Source organism: Abramis brama (genome assembly GCF_963993115.1).
Source record: "Abramis brama genome assembly, chromosome: 15".
NCBI lineage: Eukaryota > Metazoa > Chordata > Actinopteri > Cypriniformes > Leuciscidae > Abramis > Abramis brama.
Window position 1 is genome coordinate 13096883 of NC_139977.1, and position 24596 is coordinate 13121478.

The following is a 24596-nucleotide window of genomic DNA, read 5'->3' on the forward strand; positions in this document are numbered from 1 at the left end:
TCTTTTGTGTTCAGCAGAAGAAAGAAATTAATACAGGTTTTGAACAAACATGAGGGTGAGTAAATATAATAACGAAAATATAATAATGAATGACATATTCCCTTTAAAAGAAATGAAATTTAGATAAAAAATAAACAAAAAGCTCATATTTACTAATCGCGTTAAAGTTTCCTTTTTCTTTAAAAAAATAGAATTAATATGATTGGCTTTTCAACCTCTCACATTTGCTGGGGTTTTATTTATTTGATTCGTTTTGACTTGTTTATCTGAGATGCACGTTCACACAATTCACGAATCAATTTGGGCCGTACCACACAAAAAACAGGGAGATACAAAACAGCTAGAATGAACAAAATCAGTCCAGGCTCGACGACTGATTTTATCCAACATAATGTCCTCAGGGATACAATTGTATGCACTCAAAACAGTCATTTATATCAGTCAAATTACTATTTACTGTTGCTGGTGCGCCACTGAACGGCATGCGACCCCCTCCCGCGTGCAATAGTTCAGCTCAGACTGAGCGCGAGAGAGATTCGGGCTGAGAGCGGAGAACGGGAGGATTTAAATACCTCTAAGCGGGCGACCTGCTCAGCCCTTCGGGTGTGGGAGGGTGACTGTTTTGTGTCTTTGCTAGACCGGGGGAGCAGGGGGTGGAGGAGGAGGAACGGATAATGAGCTATTCTTGTACCAGCACAGGCAACAGCCAGGACCCATCGAGCTCTAAGAAGTCCGGCGGCGTTAATCCCGGTAGTTGCAGCAGCAGCAGCAGCGGAGACACCGGCAACGGCAACAACCGCCACAGCATCCGCGGCAGACAAGCGAACTCCAACCCTGATTTAACCGAGGCCATGAAAGTCAAGAAGGGCTGCAACACGACAGACGTCGGAGTCCCCGTAACCACAGAAGTGGAATTGCTCGGGAACAAAACGATCAGCCCGGAGGATGTGCTGGGATTGCAGAAGATCACTGAAAGTAAGTGATCGAGTGGATCGGAACACACTCGGAATATTTCGCCAAACATCGTACATTGTCGGAAGCCATTGACAATGTAACGTTACGATGCGCTTTGTATCAACGCAGGGTTTTGCGCTTTGTATCAACGCAGGGTTTCAGTAGACTTGAGTAAGCACAGATCCTCTTGTTTATGAACACTTCACTATGCTGTAATCGCCATATTGTAGCAATTGTCGATCACTGGGTTTCTTTAATAACAAAGAATGATTAAATAACTTGCTTGAGAAACAGAGCAAGCATTTGGTTTAATACAAACCAGCAACATATTGGTGTCTAAATATTGCGTTGCAGTGCATCAGTGTAGCTCAATCTAAAGGCCTTTATAAATTATAAGGGTTACTGGTAATACTGCTGAAATTGAACTTATCAGCTAATGGATGACTTTGGAAATTGAAATAAATAAATGGCATGGGCAATGACACTTCCCAAGGATCAACTGTAATTAACCTCCTCTTGCAGTCCTAAGCATGATTAGGTAACAGGTGGCCAATAAGCCCTCCATTACTGTTTTTAAAGGCATGTGCAATGTCTTATACAACATTCACATCCCATGAACTCTTTATGAAGAGGCTGCATGTAATCCTAACCTCTTAGAAATGGCTCCTAAAATGTATTTGCATACTTGCATTCTGTTCAATCAATCAATCAATTATATTCATGCCTAATTCTAACCAGTTTGAGAGGACTTGTAAAGGATTTCTGAAGTTTTCACACCTCAATCTGTTCAGGCTCTTCCTCCTGTCTTTTGGCGCGCCTTGAGGGGTTAGTTCACCCAAAAATGAAAATTACCCCATAATTTACTCGCCCTCAAGCCATCCGGTGTATATGACTTTTCTTCTTTCAGCCAAACACAGTCTGAGTTATATTAAAAAAAATAAAAATGAAAAAAAATCCTGGCTTTTCCAAGCTTTATAATGGGAGTGAATGGTAACTGAGATTTTGAAGCCTAAACAAATGCATCCATCCATCATAAAAGTAATCCATACGAATCCAGTGGGTTAAAAGGCCTTATGAAGTGATGCGTTTTTGTAAGAAGGCCTTTGTCAAACCCCTGGATTAGTTTTATGATGGATGAATGCACTTTTTTTGGGCTTCAAAATCTCAAGTTACCATTCACTCCCATTATAAAGCTTGGAGGAGCCAGGATATAACTCCGATTGTGTTTGGCTGAAAGAAGAAAGTCATATACTGTACACCTAGGACCCTTTAACTGTTAGTTATCTTACAGTCAAGTGCTTTAAAGACTTTTTAAACCATGCACTAAAGTTGTTTTTGTGTTTATGATTTATAAATCTACAATAAAACGATGAGTGTATAGTATCGGCGGGAAAATGACAAAACTGAACAGAAAAACTTTCGAGTTGCCATGGTTACGTCCTCCAAACACAACTTATTCGCTAGCGTCTATTTGTTGCACACTGACTGACTTGTAATGTAACTTTTTTTTTTTGGTTACGAAGATGTTATTTGAAAACAACAGACGTGTGCCATATAACCTATTTAAAGTAAACACAATACTTTAAGAGCCCCACCTCTGGACTGGATTGGTTTGAACTTGCGGCTGCCGTTTCACTTTTCTGGCGTCACCTCTGTCTCATTTTGTCTCGACCTTTCTGTTTCCTGTTTATTTATGTACACAGTCTTTGCTAATGAATTGTAGCCTACATTAGCAGCCATTTTTTCTAAAAAATATCATTATTCCCCATGTATGAATGACCTGACTCCGCTTGTCAACCAACACCTCTGGATGGTTCCAAGTAGGCTTTTATAATTTATTTAGGAAAGATATTTTAATTGTTTTAATAAGAATTTAGTATTCCAGTTATGTTTGAAATCAAATGAAGATGATATCAAGTAACTGATATGAATAGGTACTTGATATGTTACTGATATGTAACTGAACTGAATGACCAGATGCTAAATATTTAAAATTACTTTCAATAATAATAAAAAAATCAAGCATTTTAAACAAAAATCAGATTTTTACTTGCCCTGTCTATATTTTTGCCATGCAAAATGATAAATTATATGTTTAGTTACTAGTGCTGTCATTAGTGCTGCGTTAACGCCATAATGTATGTGTGTGTTATATATATAAATATATATATATATATACATACATACATACATACATACATACATACATATATATACATATATATCAATTTGACTGCACTATTAGTTACAATAAAAAGAAATGCATTTAAAAAATAATTCATTACACCTGTTTTCTAATGTAAAATTTATCAGGTATTTAATTTACAATAATTATGTAACCCCAAAACAGCTATTAATAATTATTCATATATTTATTTATTATTAGAAAACAATAATAAAAATGAATAAACTCTTGCTCGAAAATTATATCATACCGTCATAACCCTGTTAACCATACAATGGTAAAGTGACATGTAAATAAGCAGGGTCTGGGCTTTGTTTTTCCACTTTTGTGGAAAGTTTGTAATGTGCCCTATAAATGCAGTACGCGTTTGTTTCTAGTCACTCAAACAGCATGTTTATTTGCTCAAAGCAGTTACATAATTTCACCTGTTTGCAGTATTTGACTTCATAAGCCTGTTGGCCCTCTCTGAACATCTGAAAAATTCTGCCCACTCAAAGCAACAAACCTGTGCTTTTTCTCACAGAACACAAGTCATATTTTTCTTTCGATAGATTGCTCTGACTCATCAAGCGATTCAAACCTCAGCTCTGATTACTGGAATTTTAGTGCACAAAAATCTTTTGATCAGTCAACATGCAAAATGGTTCCACTGTTCTCTTTTCTTTGTTATTCACTCATGCTTTAAAGACATTTTACGAAAAATTATTCTAATATCATTTATATCAATGCTATATTAATAATTTCTATTAAAATTCTATTGCTGAGCCATTAAGATGACAGATCTTCTGCGAGCAATTGACAGAGGGTAGGAAAACACGTGTTGGCACCTGATTATTCTCAGACTGACCAATATTAGCACCTTCAGATAATGCATTGCTTGCTCAGTAATTGTCGAGGCATATGTTGAGATTCTTACCATGGAAACCAATGAAGGTGGAGCAGGAGACCCTTATCCTCATTAAGAGCAAGTTTCCTGGAGACATTGGAGCTTTAGAGAAGCAGTTATATGTTGAAATGAGGCACAGATCTAATATAAGAGTAATATCATTCAAAATGATTAAAATATATTTCTTTGCATGTATGATATATTTATAATATAGGCTTGATCTCGAAACATTGTCCTAAAGTTTAGTTCCTAGCCAGTCCAAATTCATCAGGTTCAAACTTTAGATTATTCCACCACCTGTTGTGTGTTTATTTGCTTTAACACTTGGCCTTCTATCCATTTGCATTCGATGATGCTTTTGTCTAGGTTTGTAATTGTAATTTCCAAATTGTCTTGTATTGAGCAACATTTCCTGTCACTGCAGAGGATTTGACATATGAAAATGACTATTTCTACAGTCAGCACCAGAAAAAGGAAGTATTTGAAGGTCACAGGATGTTCGATGAGCTCATTGTTTTTACATTTTTGTAGTGTCATTCCTGAGCATGACGGTCTCAAAATTACAATATGTCGTTATCAGGCCAATAACTTTGTTACTTGCTCTTTAGGCCATTAAAAGCGAGTAGTCAGTTCTATGGATTTTCTTTTTTTTTTTATTATTTTTTTTTTTTAGCAGTTAGCTTTGCTCATGGTAATTAGTCCCAAATTATGCTTTTATAAAAATTGGGTAACTTATTCATATTTAGACTAATTTAGGCACTATTTCAGAAGTCCGTCCTTTAACTAAACAAATTAAACATGGCTCTTGGTGAGAAAATAACCTTGACCTATTTGTCTCTAGGCCAAATTGAATAAAATACACAGACAGTATAAATTTAACTCTGAACCTTGAAAAATATAAATATAATATTCATATATTCAGTCTGAATGACAATGATCCACATACTGCAGTCTCTAAGTGTTAAAGACGAACAATCCCCCCGTCCTTTTCTCGTGAAGTGTAGCCCTTTGGCTCCACTGACTAAAGTCTTTGCTTTAATACCTGCACTTCATTGTCAGAATTGCTTTGAAAATCATCCTGGCTAACATGCATGTTCATGAGCTCCAAGAGGCGTTTATTTTAAATAAAAATTAAGAAAATAATAGAAAAGTGGAAATTTAGGACCAGATTTACTAACATCTTTCGCAAGTGCAATCCCTCTTTTGGTATAAAAAAAAAACTACTGTCAGGATTTTAACTAAAGACACGCAGTGAAAAATTGGCGCTGAACATGCGAGGACACAGTTGTTTTTGCAGCTGACCTCATTGCATATGCATTTGTATGAGTTTCCATTTCAGATGCAAATTAATCATGCAAGGTTATTTACTAAGGTTTTACTGGTGTTTACGCCACCTCCCAATAAAAATTGTGCTGCTCTTGGTACATTGCGTTGGTCATTTTGGAAATGATCTGGCTGCGTCTGTGTTCTTTAATTTGCACGTCGTCAGTTGATCGCAGAACTTTCCAGTCCCATCAGCGCTTTTTTGGAATCTGGCCCATAGTACCTAATGGGTATTTAATTGTGGGAATAGTGTAACGGGTAAGGTTATGGACCCGGTGTAGGGGAGGACTTTTTAGGGATAGGGACAAGTAACGTCCCAATAATGCAGCATCCATTTATGATTTAAATAAATATAATCATATACACTGAATATGACATTATTAATGCATACTGCTTTCTAATGTACTAGATACGCTGAGGTGCAAATAGTATCTATTTGCACAAAGTTTAAATAGCATCAAACAACAATTTACAATTAGTGTAACATAACATAAAGGTTGTATTATTAGCCTTTGTTTTAAAGGTAGGGTAGGTAATTTCGGAGAGGCTAGCAATAGCGAGCTAGCTTTGAAAGCATAAGATCCCACCCTCCCTTCAGAGCATCTCCAAACCCACGTCTCCTCCAAAACACATGAACGCATACAGCAGGGAGCAAACAAAAGCTTCACGAGAGGCGGCGTTAAACTACCTCATGTCTCAAAGCACATAACATTACAATAAAATTAGTATAAACAACTTAAAGAGCACTTACCTGTACCACCTGACTGCTGCAGAATCATTGAAACTCAAAAAGTCAAGTCAAACCGCTCCCGAGTGTAACGTCACAAGTTTCCATCTCTTCCAAATTACAGTTATGGTGTGAACGCAGCTTAAGCTCGTTGTTTTGGTTCAGGAGGAACTGTAGAAGGTGGCTGCTGTTTCGGTTGCGATGCATTCGGACCGAATTCAATGATTGGATGAACGTTTTATGGTCCTACACCTTCCACATACGATATACATTTAGACCACTTAACTTAGTGATTGCTATCAGGATGTGAAGAGGCTTTCAACCAGCAAAACAAAAATTATTTCTGGAACAAATCACCTACCCTAACTTTAATTATCAGCCCAGGTCTGAACAGGACCTATTTCCAATTGTACATTATAATGTATTTTTATGTCTTTTTTTAACTTATTTGAACTATGATTTTAATGTAACAACTGTTGGCCATAATAATAATTATTTTATAAGATCAATGTTGAAAATCACTAAACTGCATTAGGACACACAGTTCTTTGGCCTCAATATCTTGATTCTTTTAACTTTTCTCCCTTGTTCTTTGTATTAAACAGACACCGTATCTATATCTAGATTCTCTAGCTATTCCACTCAGTTTTAGACGTTAGTCATCTGTAAGAAAGTGTTCTTGGTTATTGGAACTCAAAATAAAAGTACATGAATTACTATCCACATCTGATGAAAAATAAATGTAAATGAGTGCATTCTACTTTAAGGGACTTGGTGTTGTAGTACATGGAGAAAATCCTTGTCCTCTCCAGTACTCATTCCCTATTTAAATGTAATATCCTGTTCCTGTTCCAACTCTGTGCACACAATTATCAGAAAGTAATTTATACGAACGCTGTACTATAGCAGACCAGCGAATCAGGAAAAAGCTCATTACTCTTCCTAAATTCATCAACTACATTGTTATTCTTTAAGACTACATTCAGTGCACACAACACTTCGGATTTTTTTCCAAGCCAGTTTGTTTGACTTAACTGGACGTCTAAGCATATTCTTCCGCTTAACGTCTCGCTTAACTCTAGGTTGGATTTGGCTGCTTGTGTGTTTTCAGTTCCATGCCAATTCTGTTCTTCTAAATGTGAGCCAGCTTCAGTGTTAATCTATCCAGATTATATTGCCATTTATTCAGACACTTTATAGCTTTGACTTCTGCAGCAAAAAAAAAACACACACACACACACACAAAAAAAAACACTGCTACATTTAGATACTCGAGAATGATTATTACCTCAACTCCCAGTCTTTTACCCACTTTTACAGAACTGCTACTTTACAATACGATTTTTGTTTACCTCATGAAATTAAGAGAGATGTCACTGAATTAGTAGTAGTGAGGTTATTCTATTGTTTGATGGCATGAAATGAAAATATTTTGTAAATGCATGTTATTGATTTTATTGTGAATGATTCATCCATGCATACGTTTCATTTTTCAAAAATAAATTTGTTTAGATTTTAGATCAATGTCATAACTCAATTTTCCGGTGAAACAACAGTGGAAACATCTCTAGTGATGTATGCTGGACTTCTCTAATCATTTTGTCTGCTGAAACCATGTCCCTTTCTTATCACCTTATGCTGCTTTTTTCCTCTTCTAAAGTCTGTTTCATTTTGATGTAGGCCTACACCAAAAACGGACGAAAACATCTGTCACGCAAAGACCTGAGACTTTAAAATTTTAAATGTTAAAAACACTGTGCTTAGTTCTGCAACCAGCTTGTTTTGAGCTATAAATGCCATGAGACTAGTAATCACACAAATTTAAGACTTATTACCAACCCCCACCCCCCTCCCTTTTTTTGTTAGTTTTGACTTTAAAAAACAGGTGAGAGTGGACTGCATCCCTTGTCCCTTTGGTTCTCTCCACTGTCTGTCATTTCCTGTGTCTATATTTGCACCTCTAAATTCCAGATGGCTAATCTGCCGAGCTTAATGCGCTAAAAATGTACACCACTCCTTTGCAACCCAGTGTCCTTAGCATGGCCCGGTGTAGTGAAAGATTCAATCCCCCTTGAACCGCAGAGCAAAGCTATTCGTAATGCGAGATGGATGATGATAAATGTGTTCCTTTTGACAACTGAGCATTATTCGGTTTTGAATAGTATATATGGTCAGACAACCTTCAAAGTTTTTTAGGACCAAGAGCTTTAGGACCCCTGTTAATATTAGAAAAGATTTCCAGCGCTGGAGAGACCTAAGCAGGAAGGCCTAAAAATAGACTGAGGTTGAATTGTTTCTACTCCATACATGAGGAGCATTGGTTTTGCTATGTTTCACAGTACCAATATGCTGTTGTTGTAATGTTAGCTAAAGTAACAGGACAGTTTTGAGTGTCATTGAAGCATTATTTTGCTTCACTTCAACTATGATAAAGAGACATCCACTCTTGCATTGCATGTTTGTGCATTTTGGGGGCGGAGTAATGAAGGGAGGGGTGTGTTTGATTGGGTTGATTTCAGATATCAACAGTGTTTCTCAGAAATCGCATACTGCACCTTTACAACAATGGGTATCATTCCCTGAGTGTGCATACACATGAATTTGTGCATGAAATTCGCATATGAATATTTTCCAAAACAAATCGTGATTGCCCATCCTACCTTTTAATTTCGGAGAGGCTAGCAATAGCTAGCTTTGAAAGCATGAGATCCCATCCTTCCTTCAGCGCGTCCCCAAAGCCACGCCTCCTCATGAACACATGAACATGCACAGCCAGATCAGAGTCTGCAAAGCGTCACAAGAAACGGTGTTAAATTACCTCGGGTCTCAAAGCAAACAACATTTCAATAATAATGAATGTAAACAACTAACAGAGCTCTTGTACCACCATTCAGACCGAATGCCATGATTGGACGAACATTTCTTGGTCCTAAGACTTCCACAAGAGTTTCAACCAGTAGGCCTAAAACAAAAAGTGTTAATGAAAAACATTTCCTACCCTAACTTTAACCAATAACTTTTGTTCTAACATTTATTCTAAATTTATTGAAAAATGTTAGAACAACTAAAATCGCATACTCTGCCTTATGCTTAGATGAAATTCCATACACTGATATTTAATTTTAAATATTTCATATGCAGTGAAAGAGTAAGGAAAGCTGCGTTATATCTCGAGCTGTGAGGTTTCTCTGTATAATAACAATGCAGATATGCGTATATACAGATATCAATGTATTTTTGCCTGAAATTTTTAGCATCTGCCTATAATTTTCATAATTTTCTTTTTGGCAAAATTGCCCAAAACTGTCCAAATTGGTGCATCCCTAAGACAAACTGAGATGATTCAAGCAGTATTTAAGCAGGACAGTTGAGTGGAAAAAAACTGGAGAAACCAATCTTGCCGTGTGAGTCATTTACATATATTTACATATTTGTATACTGCTAGAGTCTGCAATCAGAGAACGGTTATTTAATGACACAGATTTGTTCAGTTTTGAGTGGTGATGCTTGAGGATGTGCACACAAAGAAAGAGCGGGAGTTCACGTAATGCACTCTTAGACCGTCCACTGCCTGTGACTTCCTGTTGCCCTTTTTTACTTGAGTCATGTTTTTTTTATTATTCTTTTTGAGTACTTTAAACTCTTCTGTCATGCCAGTATGTTGTTGTTCTTGTTTCCATGGTGTGCTCACAGCGGCCTATCCTCTCACCCCGGCGCTACTTGATGCTAATGCAGAATGATCCAGGGTCACGCTAAAACGGCCAAAGGCACGGCGGTCATGTCTGTGCTGGCCATGAAGCGAATTTCCTGGCTGGGCATTTACAAAGCTGAGCCTAAATCTACCGGACATGTGTAATTGTGACCTCTATCAGGTTCTCTCGTCCTACAATGTGCATGTGTGTTTTTGTGATAAGAACACCAAGCACTTTTTGAGGTTTTTACATCCTGTTCGTGTGCATGTGCAAACAAGGGTTGCAAGCCTGTGCAAAACAGTTAAAGTTCTCTTATGCTTTCAAAATATTGTGGTCACATTCAGAGCGGCTACTCAATGTCATCTAGATCAGTGGTTCTCAGCTGACCCTGTCAGAACAGAACTGTGACCTGTTTTAGGGTCATGATCTACCAGTTGAGAATCAATAATCTAGATCTATATTCTTTGAAATGTCAGTTAGTGATAGTTAACTAACTGCCATCTAGTTAAGGGTTGTTTTGTGTCTTTGCGGTGAAGCATCTAGTTCTAATGTTCGTTTACCTGTTCTGAACATATTTTAAAAGTTAATTTGTTAGAAAAACACTGTGTAATTTGGAATTACATGTCTGTATTAGTGATTACTGAATGGCTGTTCACTTATTTTAGTTTTGTCAGACCTTGTGGTTGTTTATTTTGCTGATGATACGGTTAGCAAGCCGGTTTTCCGTTTAAGACTGGTTTAATGTAGCAAACATCTGGTGGTTATTTTTGTGGTTGGGCTAGTATGGTTATGAACATATCCACAGCACGTTTTAAACAGGTGGTTGTTGCGCGTGGCTTGCGCCTAAAGGTCAGAAAAGCACTGATGTTCTCATTTTGAATCAGTCATGTTTCGTACACATCTCTGTATACCAGTTTAAATTTTCACAATCCATGCCAGCACAGAGATCTTTAACAAGTGAAGTGGTCAGTTCACAGCAGTGACCGAAATCATCTTTTCCAATAGCCTAAGTTAAAATTGACATTTTATGGCTATTTTTACCTTTTATAAGGGCAATTTTTTTAACTTAATTAACTGTATGCATCATCTTCAATCAAATGATTACATTTAATCAAGAAATTTAATTAGAATAAGACAATGTTACCAATCAAAAGAAATCAGTATCAACAAAATTCATCTTTGCAATGCAGAGGAAACACAGAAGCTGCATCTTAAATGGCATTTAGATGCATTTACACATAAAACGTTGAATATTGAGATTTGAAATTATATAAAAATGAATGAATACTCTAAATGTGAAGTTAAAACCGCCAGTAGGTGGTATCATTGAGTCCAATTCAAACGGCTGATTCATTCAGGAATGAAGCATTTGACTGTCTTAATGAGTGAGTCATTGAATCATTCATTCAAACGACACGTTCATTCAGTAACAAAAGTCCTGTGGCTTTGTTTGAAACTATTTTTGATGAAGAAATAGAGCAAAAACAGGCAATATTGTGTCTAAAAATGTAAGTCACTTAATATTAACTTGTCTATTTAACTGTTACATAAAATCAATATCACATTTTTACAGAGGCGTCTTGCCCCCTTATCTTGAACATTGGGGGCATTTTAAATGCATTTTAACAGACTAAATCAGAAAGCGTTCATTCTAAATGCTCAAGCGCATTAGTCTAACCTACTAGACTACATCTAGAAGTCCAACGGTCCCCAACCTTTTTTGCACCACGGACCGGTTTAATATCAGACAATATTTTCACGGACCGGCCTTTGAGGTGTGGCGGATAAATACAACAAAATAAAATGATACGACAGGCATAAAAACTGGGGTATTTTTTAAATATAATAATAAACCTGAATCCAATATGTAGGCCTACTCGCAACTTTATCAGCAGCCTCCTCGTGACATCGCGCCTAAAGACAACTGAGAAAGCCTGAACACAAACAAAATGCCTCCCAAAAGAAAACAAATCTCCATGTTTTCGGTGCTGATGCGCTCATGTAACATATAAAGCACCTAAAAGCTGTCACAACGAACCGGCAAAATTAATGATTATGAATATGTAAAATATAGCAGGAGACATTTTAATTGTTTACTAATAAACAAGTGTTTTCTGTGTCAGTGTCGGCTGGAAAGATGAAGTTGACGATGCTGACCCGTGATCTTCGCAGTAGTGAACGCACCAGAGAGAAATGCACATTTCATACGGATTACATAAGCAGAGAACAGTCTGTTTTCTTTCGTTTTGAATTGTTCTGTTCAAAAGTAGACATTTCAAGCTTTCTATATATGTCTCAGGTCTGTGAGGCAAGTAGGCTACCTTATCACTGAGTTTCGGTTAATTTAGGAGACGAGCTCCAGTTCACGCGCCGGCGCCCCCGTGTCGTGATTATCTATTTTCTAATATATCCAGGCAATTGGTTGATGAAACATTGATTAAAATTAAGATACAATTAATACAAAACGAAATTAAATTTAAAGACAGGCTTTGTGCTTTCTGTTTGAGGTCTCTGTGAAAGTTTTAAAGCAGTCTTTTAGTGCCGCTTTCAGAGCGCTCGCGTCCGTAACGGAGAACTGTCCCGTCTGTAACATTGTTTTTTTTTTGTGCGTTACTCGCTAGGTGTGCTCTTGTAAAATGAGGGACATACTCTAATGTCAGATTGCATATCGTTAAAACAACAAACACAATATTATTGTAGACCCTATATATTGCACAATATTGAACCCTATGTAGGATTCAGTGTTGCACGGTGATTAAAACTATCATTTCTTGCACGAGCACCACAGCTCAATATTGGAATTCCTAGACCATGGCTCTGACAAAATGTTGGCTGTATTCATGTATCTTACAGGAGCTGTTGAGTAAAACCCTTCCGGCATGCTCTGTCTCTGCCGCCCACCGTGAGACATGTTAGTGTGACACTGCCTCATTCCCGACTCATAGAGACACACCTGCTACTCTGTGCATTACCTCACTGATCTGGGCAATGTGCCTGAGAGCGGATTACTGGTCACCTCTTATTAATGTACTGCTACACACATTTCTAGCCACACTCACTCAGACTCCATCAGTCTCTGTGTCTCTCTTGGACAAAAATCTGCCATAGATGAATAGCCAGATGGAGCGATGGAGTGGAGAGGTGATTTTGTACAAAGTGTCATTTGTAGTCAGTGAACAGAAGTCGATGTTAAATTAATTTGTGTTGCTCTAAAGGTGTTAGTTGTTATGTAGCGGATACTGAGGAATTACATCTCTGCGTTAATCCTCATTACTATCGCCGTCATTCACTGCACAGATTATTAAATGGGTTTAAGATGAGTCAGTTATTATAAAAGTCTCTGAATGAATGTAATCACCTAGTGCAGTTGTAACACACTCCTCAAAGCAGGTTTTGAAAGTCTTATGACAGACATCTAGGATTAGCTTCTCTGCACATTTTTTTGCCTTTCTTTTGCATAAAGTTAAGCATTTCTCTGCTTTTGATGCTCTCGCCATGTTCTCCAACCCTGCTAGAATGAATTGAAATGTAAGTCAATCAGTGGCAGCTCGTGGGTTTTAAAATAGAGGCGGCACACTAAATTGTAATGTCTGGGGATCCCCTGCCGAGGAGGATGATGACGATGATGTTTATTATTATTTGCTTAACTGCTTTAAAGGGCTTTTTGGTCACTTTTAGACAGAAAATTAAACATGTACATAAAGATAATACAAATATAATTTCTCTCACCTATCACTTGAAGCAAACATCCATCCCTTCTTAAATGCCTGTGTTAAAAGAGCGTGTTGGGCGTTTAGTAAATCTGTTTGCTGTAGCCTATATATCCAGCTTAAGCATGGAGTTTTCCTTCAGTTTTAATTTGCAGATACTGTTTGAATGATAGCTTGGTAAATTTGTTGGCAATCAAATATTCAATATCGCTGCTCTCCTGAATTAATGTAGTTGGTGGTATATTATCAGCGTAGCAGTAGCAGTTCAAACTAATCTCACGTAATTTACGTATTTTCGATGATTGGTTGATATACTATGTAACTTTTCTCAAGTGCTGAAGGTGAAACACTCAATGGTGATTGGCTATTATTTTTACCGACTGAGGCACAAGAGGCCTAGTAGAGGCCGGCTATGGATTTGCCCTCTCTATCCCTTAGCAGTTGTAATTATGTCGGCAGATTCGGCACGTCCGTGAAAGAAAAGCGGTGCTTTCGATTTCATTAACATGTTATGGTGTTACAGCGGTGAAATTACAAGAAAAAATACACATTCTGAGCCATGAAATGGAATAAATAACTGGGAATTTTATTAACATTAAATCGTCCTTCTCCTATTTTCACCTCAAAATCTTGGCTAGGCTGTGCCTCCCCTGACGAGCCGCCACTGAAGTCAATAGTTTTGTCATTACTGTGAAATCTCATTTATACTTGCATGTATTCAAATTTAGTGCACGAAGTTTCACGTCAAAAATGCTTGCATATCTCAAAACTGATTGTAAGGGGCAAAGTGGAAAATGTCGTCTCAAAAATAGCAACCTCCAAAATAGCAGCTTTTATGCAACAGAGCAATGAATCAGCTGACTAGCATTACATTTTTCACATTTTCAATTCACATTTATTTGTAGATCACTTTTCACCATATGTACAATATACAGGGTTTTTCTTGGCTCAGAAATGGTCTTCGGTGTTGGCAGACGAACACGATCATCCTCACACACTATACAAAGTACCCTACCCATGGGAACTGAGAGCCCAGTACTGACAGCTAATTTTTGTCTAACTTAAAAACCTCTGATTGGCCAACAGAAATGCTGCCAACATTTATTCTAGAGAGCTCTATGTTTGCATTATGGGTCAGACAGCATTTCATTCAGGTCAGAGTCTATTTTTCTGTGCTGTGTGGTAAATGCCATTACAAAACCAGATGGGAAAATGTATGATTGAGGACTGTGTTTGGTCAGTTGTAGTTACATCACAGTGTAGTGCAGCAGAGAGAGAGGTACTCAAAACCTGCCTGCCATTTAAATCTCCTGATCGCGTCCCAATCCGCCCCTGCCATGCTGAGACGCCTTAAGCTGCTTAGGGCCTAATCTGGGCCCTGGGCTCTTAGGGGAGCACATGTACAGTGTCCGGAGAGGAGGGGCTAAACTGTGGCATGTGACCAGGGGAATGCACCTTCTTTCAGGTGGGCTTATTGTGTTAAATCCATTCATAGGCTGGATCTTGTTGTTGTTGATAACATGTTATTGTTCATGATTGTTGACAATTTTATGTGGGTTTGTCTTTAGAAAAGCAGACACATTAGATTAGATGCATTCTTTCTAAATGGTATATTAGAATTAATGTGTTGCAAATAGGGTTTTGTGGTATATTGAGTAATTTGCAAATATCATAACCTTATGAAGACAGTGTGGTTCAGGTTGCTGAAGCCAATATAACGTGTGAGCTTTTTTGGTTAATGTCTCCAATTTAATGTCATACAAGTCTATACATTTCCTAGCAAGCTTTTTTCTTCAACAGTACTCAAAATGCATATAAACTGAATTATACGGTCAACATTCAGAACGTTGTCCTTCACCATGATTCTTTAATTGTCACTTTATCAACTTTAAAAGTTGTGGCTGGGTTGATATGCACTAATTTCACAAATTCTGTCATTTTGCAATAGTATTACAGGCAATTAAGCCTTTTTAACAACTTTTTTTAAATATTACTTCTCATTTTCATTGCATCTAATTGACTTAATTAATGAATCCATACAAGACAAGGGCAAATCTGAGCAGGATCCAAATTCTGGTCACCACAAGTTTGATGAAGCCATTATATTACGTTATATATTACTAGAAAATGCCATTACACATTATTACTCTTTCACAATTTGACTTTTTAACATACAACAAGAAATGACAAAATTTTAATTTATTAAGGGAAAATTTGAAGGAAATACATGGATGTAAGAATAATAACACCCTAATCAATTTCCATCATATCTTTAGTCTGGCTAAATCTAATTTCTATCTGGTTATGGGCAATTAAAGTGATCCACAAATTAAGTAAACTCCCATTTTACAAATGTAAATTTATTGCATACAGGTTACAAAATTTGTTATAATGGTAATGTTTAGCCTACAAATGGTTTTCTTATAGTGTCTCTGTAACAAATAACATACAGTACTACGTCATCCTGAGTTTTCAGAAAAACGTTATCAGTTGTTATACAGAAGATGTTTTTCGAAACAAAGATGTGTTATTACAATGTGAGAGACAATTAGAATAATAGCTGAAAACCGCTTTATTTTGAAACCTAAATACCATTAGCCCTAATGTGACAGATCGCTCTCCAGAATGTGTGCTCAGGAAATCACACACACACAAAATCTGAATATTAAGTGCCAACAACTGTGCATTTTAATAGATGGCTCATTTGCAATTTAAATGCTGCTATTGTGTAAGCCCTGATGAGTTGCATATTCGCATTATTGTTTATCCCTGCGAGGCTTAATGCTGTGGATGATAGGGTTTTTCCCTTTCCCATCTTTATATCTGTCCAGGGCTGCGTTTCCCAAAAGCATCGTAAGCCTAAGTTGATCGTAGGGACCATTGGTGGTAATTGTTCTACGATCAACTTAGGTTTGCGATGCATTTGGGAAACGCAGCCCAGCATGGTTCAGTTGGTGTTCATTTACCAATTTACCACTTTTTTCTTGATACTGCTACTGTAAAAATACCCTGAAGTTTGAGTGCTCTGAATAGGAAATTGTGAATCACAGCACTTGGCCTAAAATACTAATTGATTACCATTGCTCTGTTTAAAACATAAGGGTGATGACTGAGTTATTGACTTAAAATGGCTTATTTTTAATGTGGCCTCTGTTTGTCTAAGCAGGGTCTAATTTATTTGTCAAATAACATCCCACGGGAACAGTCATTCTGGCATCTCTAATGAACTGCCTAAGAATGAGTCAGAATTCCGATGTGTACAATTCATGGGTACGTCTCGCAAAACATACCCACAATGCACTACCTACAGAGCAGCAAACACTAATTGGCACTGTCACTTCTTATGGTTGTGGGGTTTACTGAAGCAAAAATAGTGCGGACTGAGTTCATGTGTTTACATTGCATTCTTGCAGGTTTAGTGGTAACAATGAAGGTCTGAAACGGACAGATCTTGACCGTTTTCACTGCCGCTTTAAGTCAAGCGCCAGGCCAGGTCATTATTGGTTGTAGATATGACAGATGCTATGTAAAGTGAGTGATTGCATGGATATCTATAGCATACTGCAGTGTTTTCTTATTTAGGAGGCATGTGCAGTCACGTCTAGGACACTTCTGCTAACGTTCGCTAGCAAATGTCATCGCCATGGTAAAAGATCATTAGTTGTGTCCCAAATGACGCACTATGCACTTATGCACTATGTATTCAACCATGTAGTGTATGCAGTGGCGTAACTTTGTTTTAAAAAGTGGGGGTAACTCAATGCTAAATCATAAAACAAATGTATGTACAATAACATTACATTACGATGTGTGTGTATATATATATATATATATATATATATATATATATATATATATATATATACACATCGTAATGTAATGTTATTGTATATATATATATATATATATATATATATATATATATATATATATATATATATATATATATATATATATATATATATATATATATATATATATATATATATATTTTTTTTTTTATTATTTTTTTTTTTTTTCTCGATTATGTTTTTCAGTGGTTGAATATCAGGCATGGACACGTTTGTGTGCATTTTGTTTTGTAATTTAACCGGAACGAATAGAGAGTCTCTCCACAACGGATTGAAGTGCGCGTCCGAGTGAAGACTGTGCGCGAGCCACAAGAGAACACAGTATCCGCGCCACTGATCACAGCGGCAACGAGCACTTTGATCACTTGATTTCAAAAACAACACATTTCAGCGCTAGATCGCCTCTTATTTGACAAACGAATGAAATGAATGCTCTGGTAGTTAACTGGAGATGTTTTGTTTATTTGTATTGGTACATTCGTGCCGCGAGATGTTTCAAAAGTGGTGGGGACAATATCGACCTTAGCAAAAAAGTGGTGGGGACATGTCCCACCCGTCCCACCCGCAAATTACGCCTATGAGTGTATGAATTTTATACGGTCTGATACCCCCTCCCCCTCTGCTACATAGATTAAAGCTGTGACAGTTGAGTGCATGGTGTTTTGGGTTTTTTTTTGGTTAAGTGCATCATCCAGATATTTAAAGTACACTTTTTCTTTTTGGAATTTGGAATTCAGTGTATATTAATAATCAGGCAATTATAATAATGCCTCTGAGTTTGCATCCCTGGATGTTAAATGCTTATCAAAACCCTTAAAATCACAGAATTTGTCTAAGGGTATGTTCACACAACAACAATGTACTAAAAACGGAAATGTACTATGTACTTTTTCCTTTGTGTTTTTCGTGTACAGACGACAAAGTTGTGAAAACGATCCCCTTTCACACGGATCCACGAAAGCGTGTATTCGAAAAACGCTGTATTCTGCTGCCAGGCCAGTAGTTGGCGATGTCACTAAGAAACACTTACACGCCTGTAGACTGAACATGTCATACGCATGCGCATGATGTCACCATTTTCACAAATTTGCATTTTTGTAGTTTACACAGAGACGATAATGGTATTGTGCACTTTAAAACCCATTTTCAAAAGTTTGCATTTTTAGGAGCCCAAAACGCCATTGTATATGAACGGGCAAAACGCATACGTTTTTAGTTGAAAATGGTGTCGTGCAAACGGACCCTAAATAATGCAATTATAATATTTGGACAAATTTTGCACGTTTTTTGTTTTGTTTTTGTCTGGGATTAATTTTTGCATTTTTGCTCTTTATCTTATAAAATAATTAAAGGTTTTTGGACAAATTTTATTTTTGTTTTAAGATAAATTTTTGGGCACTTTTGGCTTTGCTTCCAAGTAAACACTCTGCTGTCTTATACATCTGTGTAATACTAAATTATTAAGGTACCAATTTGAACTGCTGACATTATCATTACAACCGTGGCTCTTAAAGTGTATATGATTGTAGGGAACAGGAATATTAATTTGTAAATGTAGTTAATTTTTTCTTTTTTTCCCCCCACAGACTATCTGTGTTGTCCAGAAGACAATGTGTACAATATTGACTTCACACGTTTCAAGATCAGGGATATGGAGACAGCAACCACACTGTTTGAGATCACCAAACCACCAGCCACAGGTGAGTGTGAGCGGGTTACCGATTCCAGTCATGTGATCAGCAGTATACTGGATCTGGATACTGGATACAGGAGAGTCTACTGGATCTTGTGGGTCTTACATCCATGTATTTAATCTACTTTATATACAGTTGACACAGTTATACAGTTAATTTACTGTGTGTGTGTGTACATGTACATGTAAAAAGCCAAACTTTTATTACCTTAGCACAAAGGCTGGCTTGATTTTGACAATTGTGTCCAAGTTTTTGGCCTATAATTAGCAATGTTGAGTAACAAACTTGTGGGCTTAACATTTGACATTGCAAAGAAAAGTTTGAGTGTGTTGTTAAAGATAAAATCAGTTAATAATCCACTGCAGCAGTGAGATGTGATCTGTTAATATATCAGATATATTTTGTCCCTAAAAAGGTGTTTGTTAGCGCGAGGTTACATTTTACAATATTTAGTAATTTAGCTAGTCATTTGGCTTTTGACATTTGTATATTACAAATATTATTACAGGACTTTTTATGAACATTTATAAATAATAATTTATAATAATATAAAATAACAAAAATAATATAGCTACAAGCTGCAATTATGGGGCCAGGCACATCATTGCAGACTGAACTGACAAATGAGCAAAAGCACAATATTAGGCAGAGCAGGTCAAAGGTTCTGAGAAATTTTATTTTTATTTTATTTATTTATTTTTACCCAAGGTGTACATAACCAAGTTTTATTTCACTAGGTAAAACCATTTCCAGAGTTATAAAGGGGTATTAGTAATTTTGACCACTAGGTGGTACTGCAGTCACATGACGTTCACTGAAATGGAACAGAAGACTGAAATAGGATGTGATTCATGAAGTAATGTGCTGTGAATGTGAATGATGTGCATTTGCTGTAGAAAAAAAAAACCCTGCAGCATTCACAGCTTCTAATATATATAACAAAAAATGTAAAATGTCTGCTTGTCTCTGCTGTCTTGATTTAGTCCTTTTAACACTTGGTTACACAATCATCATATACAATTATGAACAGACATAAACATTGGAAAAATGTTGCCTGGTCTGATGAGTCTGGATTTCAGTTATGTTATACATTTAATTCTCATTGTGATGTTTGTCTTTTTTTTTTCTCTTTTTTTTCAGATAAAGGAGGGGATAAAAGAGATGTTGATCCAAACGCTGGGCGGTTTGTACGTTATCAGTTTACACCGGCTTTCTTACGGCTACGTCAAGTAGGAGCCACGTAAGTACAGTTTTTAAAATTAGTCAGTGTATACACTACCATTTCAAAAGTATGGGGTTAGTAATATAGTTACAAAAATATATTCACATTCACACACCGGCCACTTTATCAGGTACACCTTGCTAGTACAGTGTTGGGCTGCCTTTAATTCTCATAGATTCAAGGAGGTGCTGGAAACGTTCCTCAGAGGTTTAGAATCACACAGTTGCTGCAGATTTGTTGGCTGCACATCCATGATACGAATCTCCTGTTCCACCACATCCCAAAGGTGATCTGGTGACTTTGGAGACCATTTGAGTAGTGAACTCATTGTCATGTTCAAGAAACTAGTTTGAGATGATTTGATCTTTGTGACATGGCGTGTTATCCTGCTGGAAGTAGCCATCAGAAGATGATGTACACTGGTCATAAATGGATGGACATGGTCAGCAACAATACTCGGGTAGGCTGTAGTGTTAAAAATATGCTAATTTTGTTACAAAGAGGCCCAAAGTGTGCCAAGAGAATATCCCCCACACCATTACACTACAAGCACCAGCCTGAACCGTTGATACAAGGCAGGATGGATCCATGCTTTCATATTGTTTACGCCAAATTCTGACCCTACCATCTGAATGTTGCAGAAATCCAGACTCATCAGACCAGGCAACATTTTTCCAATCTTTTATTGTCCAATTTTTGCTAAGCCCGTGTGAATTGTAGCTTCAGTTTCCTGTTCTCATCAGACAGGAGTGGCACCCGGTGTGTGTTCTGCTGCTGTCCATCTACTTCAAGGTTTGACATGTTGTGTGTTCAGAGATGCTCTTCTGCAGTCCTCGGTTGTAACAAGTGGTTATTAGAGTTACTGTTGTCTTTCTATCAGCTCGAACCAGTCTGGCCATTCTCCTCTGATCTCTGGCATCAGCAAAGCATTTTCACTCACAGAACTGGCGCTCACTGGATATTTTCTCTTTTTCAGACCATTCTCTGTAAACCCTAGAGATGGTTGTGTGTGAAAATCCCAGTAATCACCAGTTTCTGAAATACTCAGGCCAGCCCGTCTGGCAACAACAACCATGCCGCGTTCAAAGTCACTTAAATCCCCTTTCTTCTGATGCTCAGTTTGAACTTCAGCAGATTGTCTACTTGTTGCCTAAATGCATTGAGTATCTGCCATGTGATTGGCTGATTATTTGCATTAATGAGCAGTTGAACAGGTGTACCTAATAACGTGTCCGGGGAGCGTGTATAAGAAAGAAATTTATAATTTTATTCATCAAGGACAGTAAAGACAAGACATTTTATAATGTTACAAAAGATTTCTATTTTATACAATTCCTGTCCTTTTGAACTGTCTCATCAAAGAATCCTGAAAACGGCATCACTGTTTTCACAAACATATTAAGCAATACAACTGTTTTCAACATTGCTAATTATAAGAAATGTTTCTTTAGCACCAAATCAGCATATTAGAATGATTTCTATAGGACTCACAGTAATAAGTTTTGAATGGTAATGTATGTTGCCCTTTAATGCACCATTTTCCTAGGTCAAGTTCAACCAATCAAAACTATATTTGTTCAAATTCAAATGTCTGTTAAATTAATCAGGAGAGTAAAGTTACTAAAAATGAACCCATGCAGAATATCATTAAATATTTGCATAATTAGATCATTACTGGAGTCCTGTCCTATCATATTGTCCTCTCTTGCAAAGAGAGAAAATAAACTCAGTAGCACATTAAAGGACAGACAGTTGATATTCATTAGTTGAGCTGTCTCATATTCCACCACAACAGGCGCATGCTTATTAAGGTCAGACATAATAATCACAACAAAAAGAGCATAAATAATGTCTCTAAATTAAACCTGTCGAATAAATCACATAATCATGCTAAAGGGCAGAATGTAGAGGGAGATGCAATAAGCTTCTCATTATAAATAATGTATCCAGTTCACGTAATACATTGAGGAAAGGAATGCTGAACAGTCGTAGGAAAGTTAATAAGTAAACAGCTATCTAAATTTCCCCAAGTGAAAAACTACATATAAATGAACACTGAAGAGCCAGATCTCTGCTGAATATCTTGTCTACCTTGTTTCTGTGTTTTTAGTGTTGAATTCACAGTAGGGGACATCCCCATCAATAACTTCCGGATGATTGAGAGGCACTATTTCCGCGAGCAGCTGCTGAAGAGCTTCGACTTTGAGTTTGGCTTCTGCATCCCCAGCAGCAAGAACACCTGTGAGCACATCTACGAGTTCCCGCCGCTCTCAGAGGATCTCAGTAAGTGCCGTCAACATTTTCAACGGAGGTTGTTTTTTTAATAAAAGAAGTCCCTTATGCTCAAAGAGGCATATATATATATAGCTTCATAATTATCACATTATCTGCATATCTCAGTGGTGATTTGAGCTCTCTGACGTGTTTTCTTTTATTTCAGTACGTGAGATGGTCCTCCATCCTTACGAGACGCAGTCCGACAGCTTCTACTTTGTGGACAACAAGCTGGTCATGCACAACAAAGCAGATTACTCGTACAGCGGAGGCCCGTAAGACAGCGGTGGGACGGGACTGAGGCAGAGAGTTTGACTGACAGACCTAAGAACCAATCACATGTCTTTGTCCAGCAGTCACGCCCTCCTCGAATCAGTGTCATAGACGACTACCTGCACTGCAGGTCATGCCTGTTTTTGAGATCTAAAGTGTCGTATCATAAGGTCTTGTCCAATGCATACCCTATTGTGATTTCACACTGCCATTGTTCACATCAGCAAATATAGATATTATATTTTGTAACTTACCCCAAACATGAGCAAATTCACTCTAGTCCCATGTTTTTTATGGGCAAGGCACTGTAATGTGAATGGTACTTAGGTTTTACTATTCATTGTGCGCATGTGTGTGTATGAGTGGGGGTTTTGATTCAGAGTGTGTGTGTGTGTATGAGTGAGAGGGGGGCGTCTTAAGTGGGCTGTCCTCACAGTTTAACACAAATAAGTCTATATATTGTTGATGTTGAGTATTACTTTCCCTGTCAGAATAAGCTACATCAGAATTTCATACTTGTGAACTTTTCATCCTAAATAGAATATAATATGATTTTATGGTGAGACCTTGACTTAATTGATAGATTTGTGTTTAATTAGATATATTTTGATACGTGAACAAACTTGCTTAATTTTGAGATGTTGATTTATTTGTGTGGATAAAAACTAAAACCGAGCAAAAAATGAAGTCAAATCTATTCAAAAGGAGTTTATGGTGCACAGCCGTCATGAATATGTTGATACTAGGAACTTTTGCATCCAAAGTTCTGCGTAAAGTACATAATTCACACTGCGGACGAGAGGTTGTGTAGATAAAACAACGTTTGTGCAAAAAAAAAAAAAAAAACGTCTGCCGAAAAGGGAACACTGCACACGTTACAAGCCTTGACATTACAAACGTCTGGTTCGTGTGGTTTCTTTTTGTCTTTGTAAAAAACAATAGGAAAGAAATATCCGTTTTCAGCTGTCTAAAGAACAGTAGTTCAAAGAGATCAAGAGATGGCGTCTCTTCTCATCTCTCCATCACACATTCCAGTGAGCCAGAGCCCTCACAGCTGTTTAGTGCACATAGCAGAGGTTAGGTTTAAGTCTTATCCAAGGATCCTTGTATTCATAGTGCAAAAAGTGCATTTAGGAGGATGATTTAAAGAAACTGTTTTTGGTTTATGAATAAGGGGGAGGCTTTCAAGGACTTGTGTAGGTGTGTAAAATGGAGGAATAACTTGAAAAATGTTTCTAGTCAGACATGTAACAGCTTTATTTATAATTGTGATTTATTGTAAATGATTTTCAGAGGGGAGAAAATGAAACATGTTTTGGACCGTTCAAACGCCAGTGTGGAATAAAAGAGAAATAAATGTATATGTTGATTTTTTTTTTGTGGAAATTACTGAAGTTGTCTTTATTTTCTTATAGCCATTCGTTGTCTTATAAACAATTATTGTGGACATTTTTTGGGGGGTTTATTTATCAAGGAAAATAATTTGTGAACTATCAAAGCATCTTGGGGAAAAAAGTACCAGGGTTACAGCAAAAAATAAAAAATAAATAAATGAAGACCATTAGTAATGGCTGCTGAAATTTTAGCTTTGCCATCACAGAAATAAATTACATTTTAAAAGATATTCAAATAGAAAATATTTTCAATTGTAGTAAATGTTTTACAATATTGCTGTTTTTTTTCTGTATTTTTTATACCGCGAAATGCAGACTTAAGTGTCATCTTTAAAAAAAATTTTTTTTTAAACTTAAAAGAAAAGAGATAAAACCCTGTAAAACAAATGTAGGTCCCAAGATTTACCTTTA

General features: G+C 37.0%; 1 protein-coding gene across 1 annotated transcript; it reads left to right on the plus strand.

Annotated features, from left to right (window-relative positions):
• Positions 1-357: 357 nt before the first annotated feature.
• Positions 358-24152, plus strand: unc119a2 (unc-119 lipid binding chaperone a2). Its single transcript, XM_084136641.1, has 5 exons — positions 358-975; positions 18915-19028; positions 20163-20262; positions 22355-22527; positions 22685-24152. The coding sequence occupies exons 1-5, from the start codon at positions 675-677 to the stop codon at positions 22795-22797; spliced, it is 801 nt and encodes a 266-aa protein (XP_083992767.1). The 5' UTR covers positions 358-674; the 3' UTR covers positions 22798-24152.
• The last annotated feature ends 444 nt before the right edge of the window (positions 24153-24596 follow it).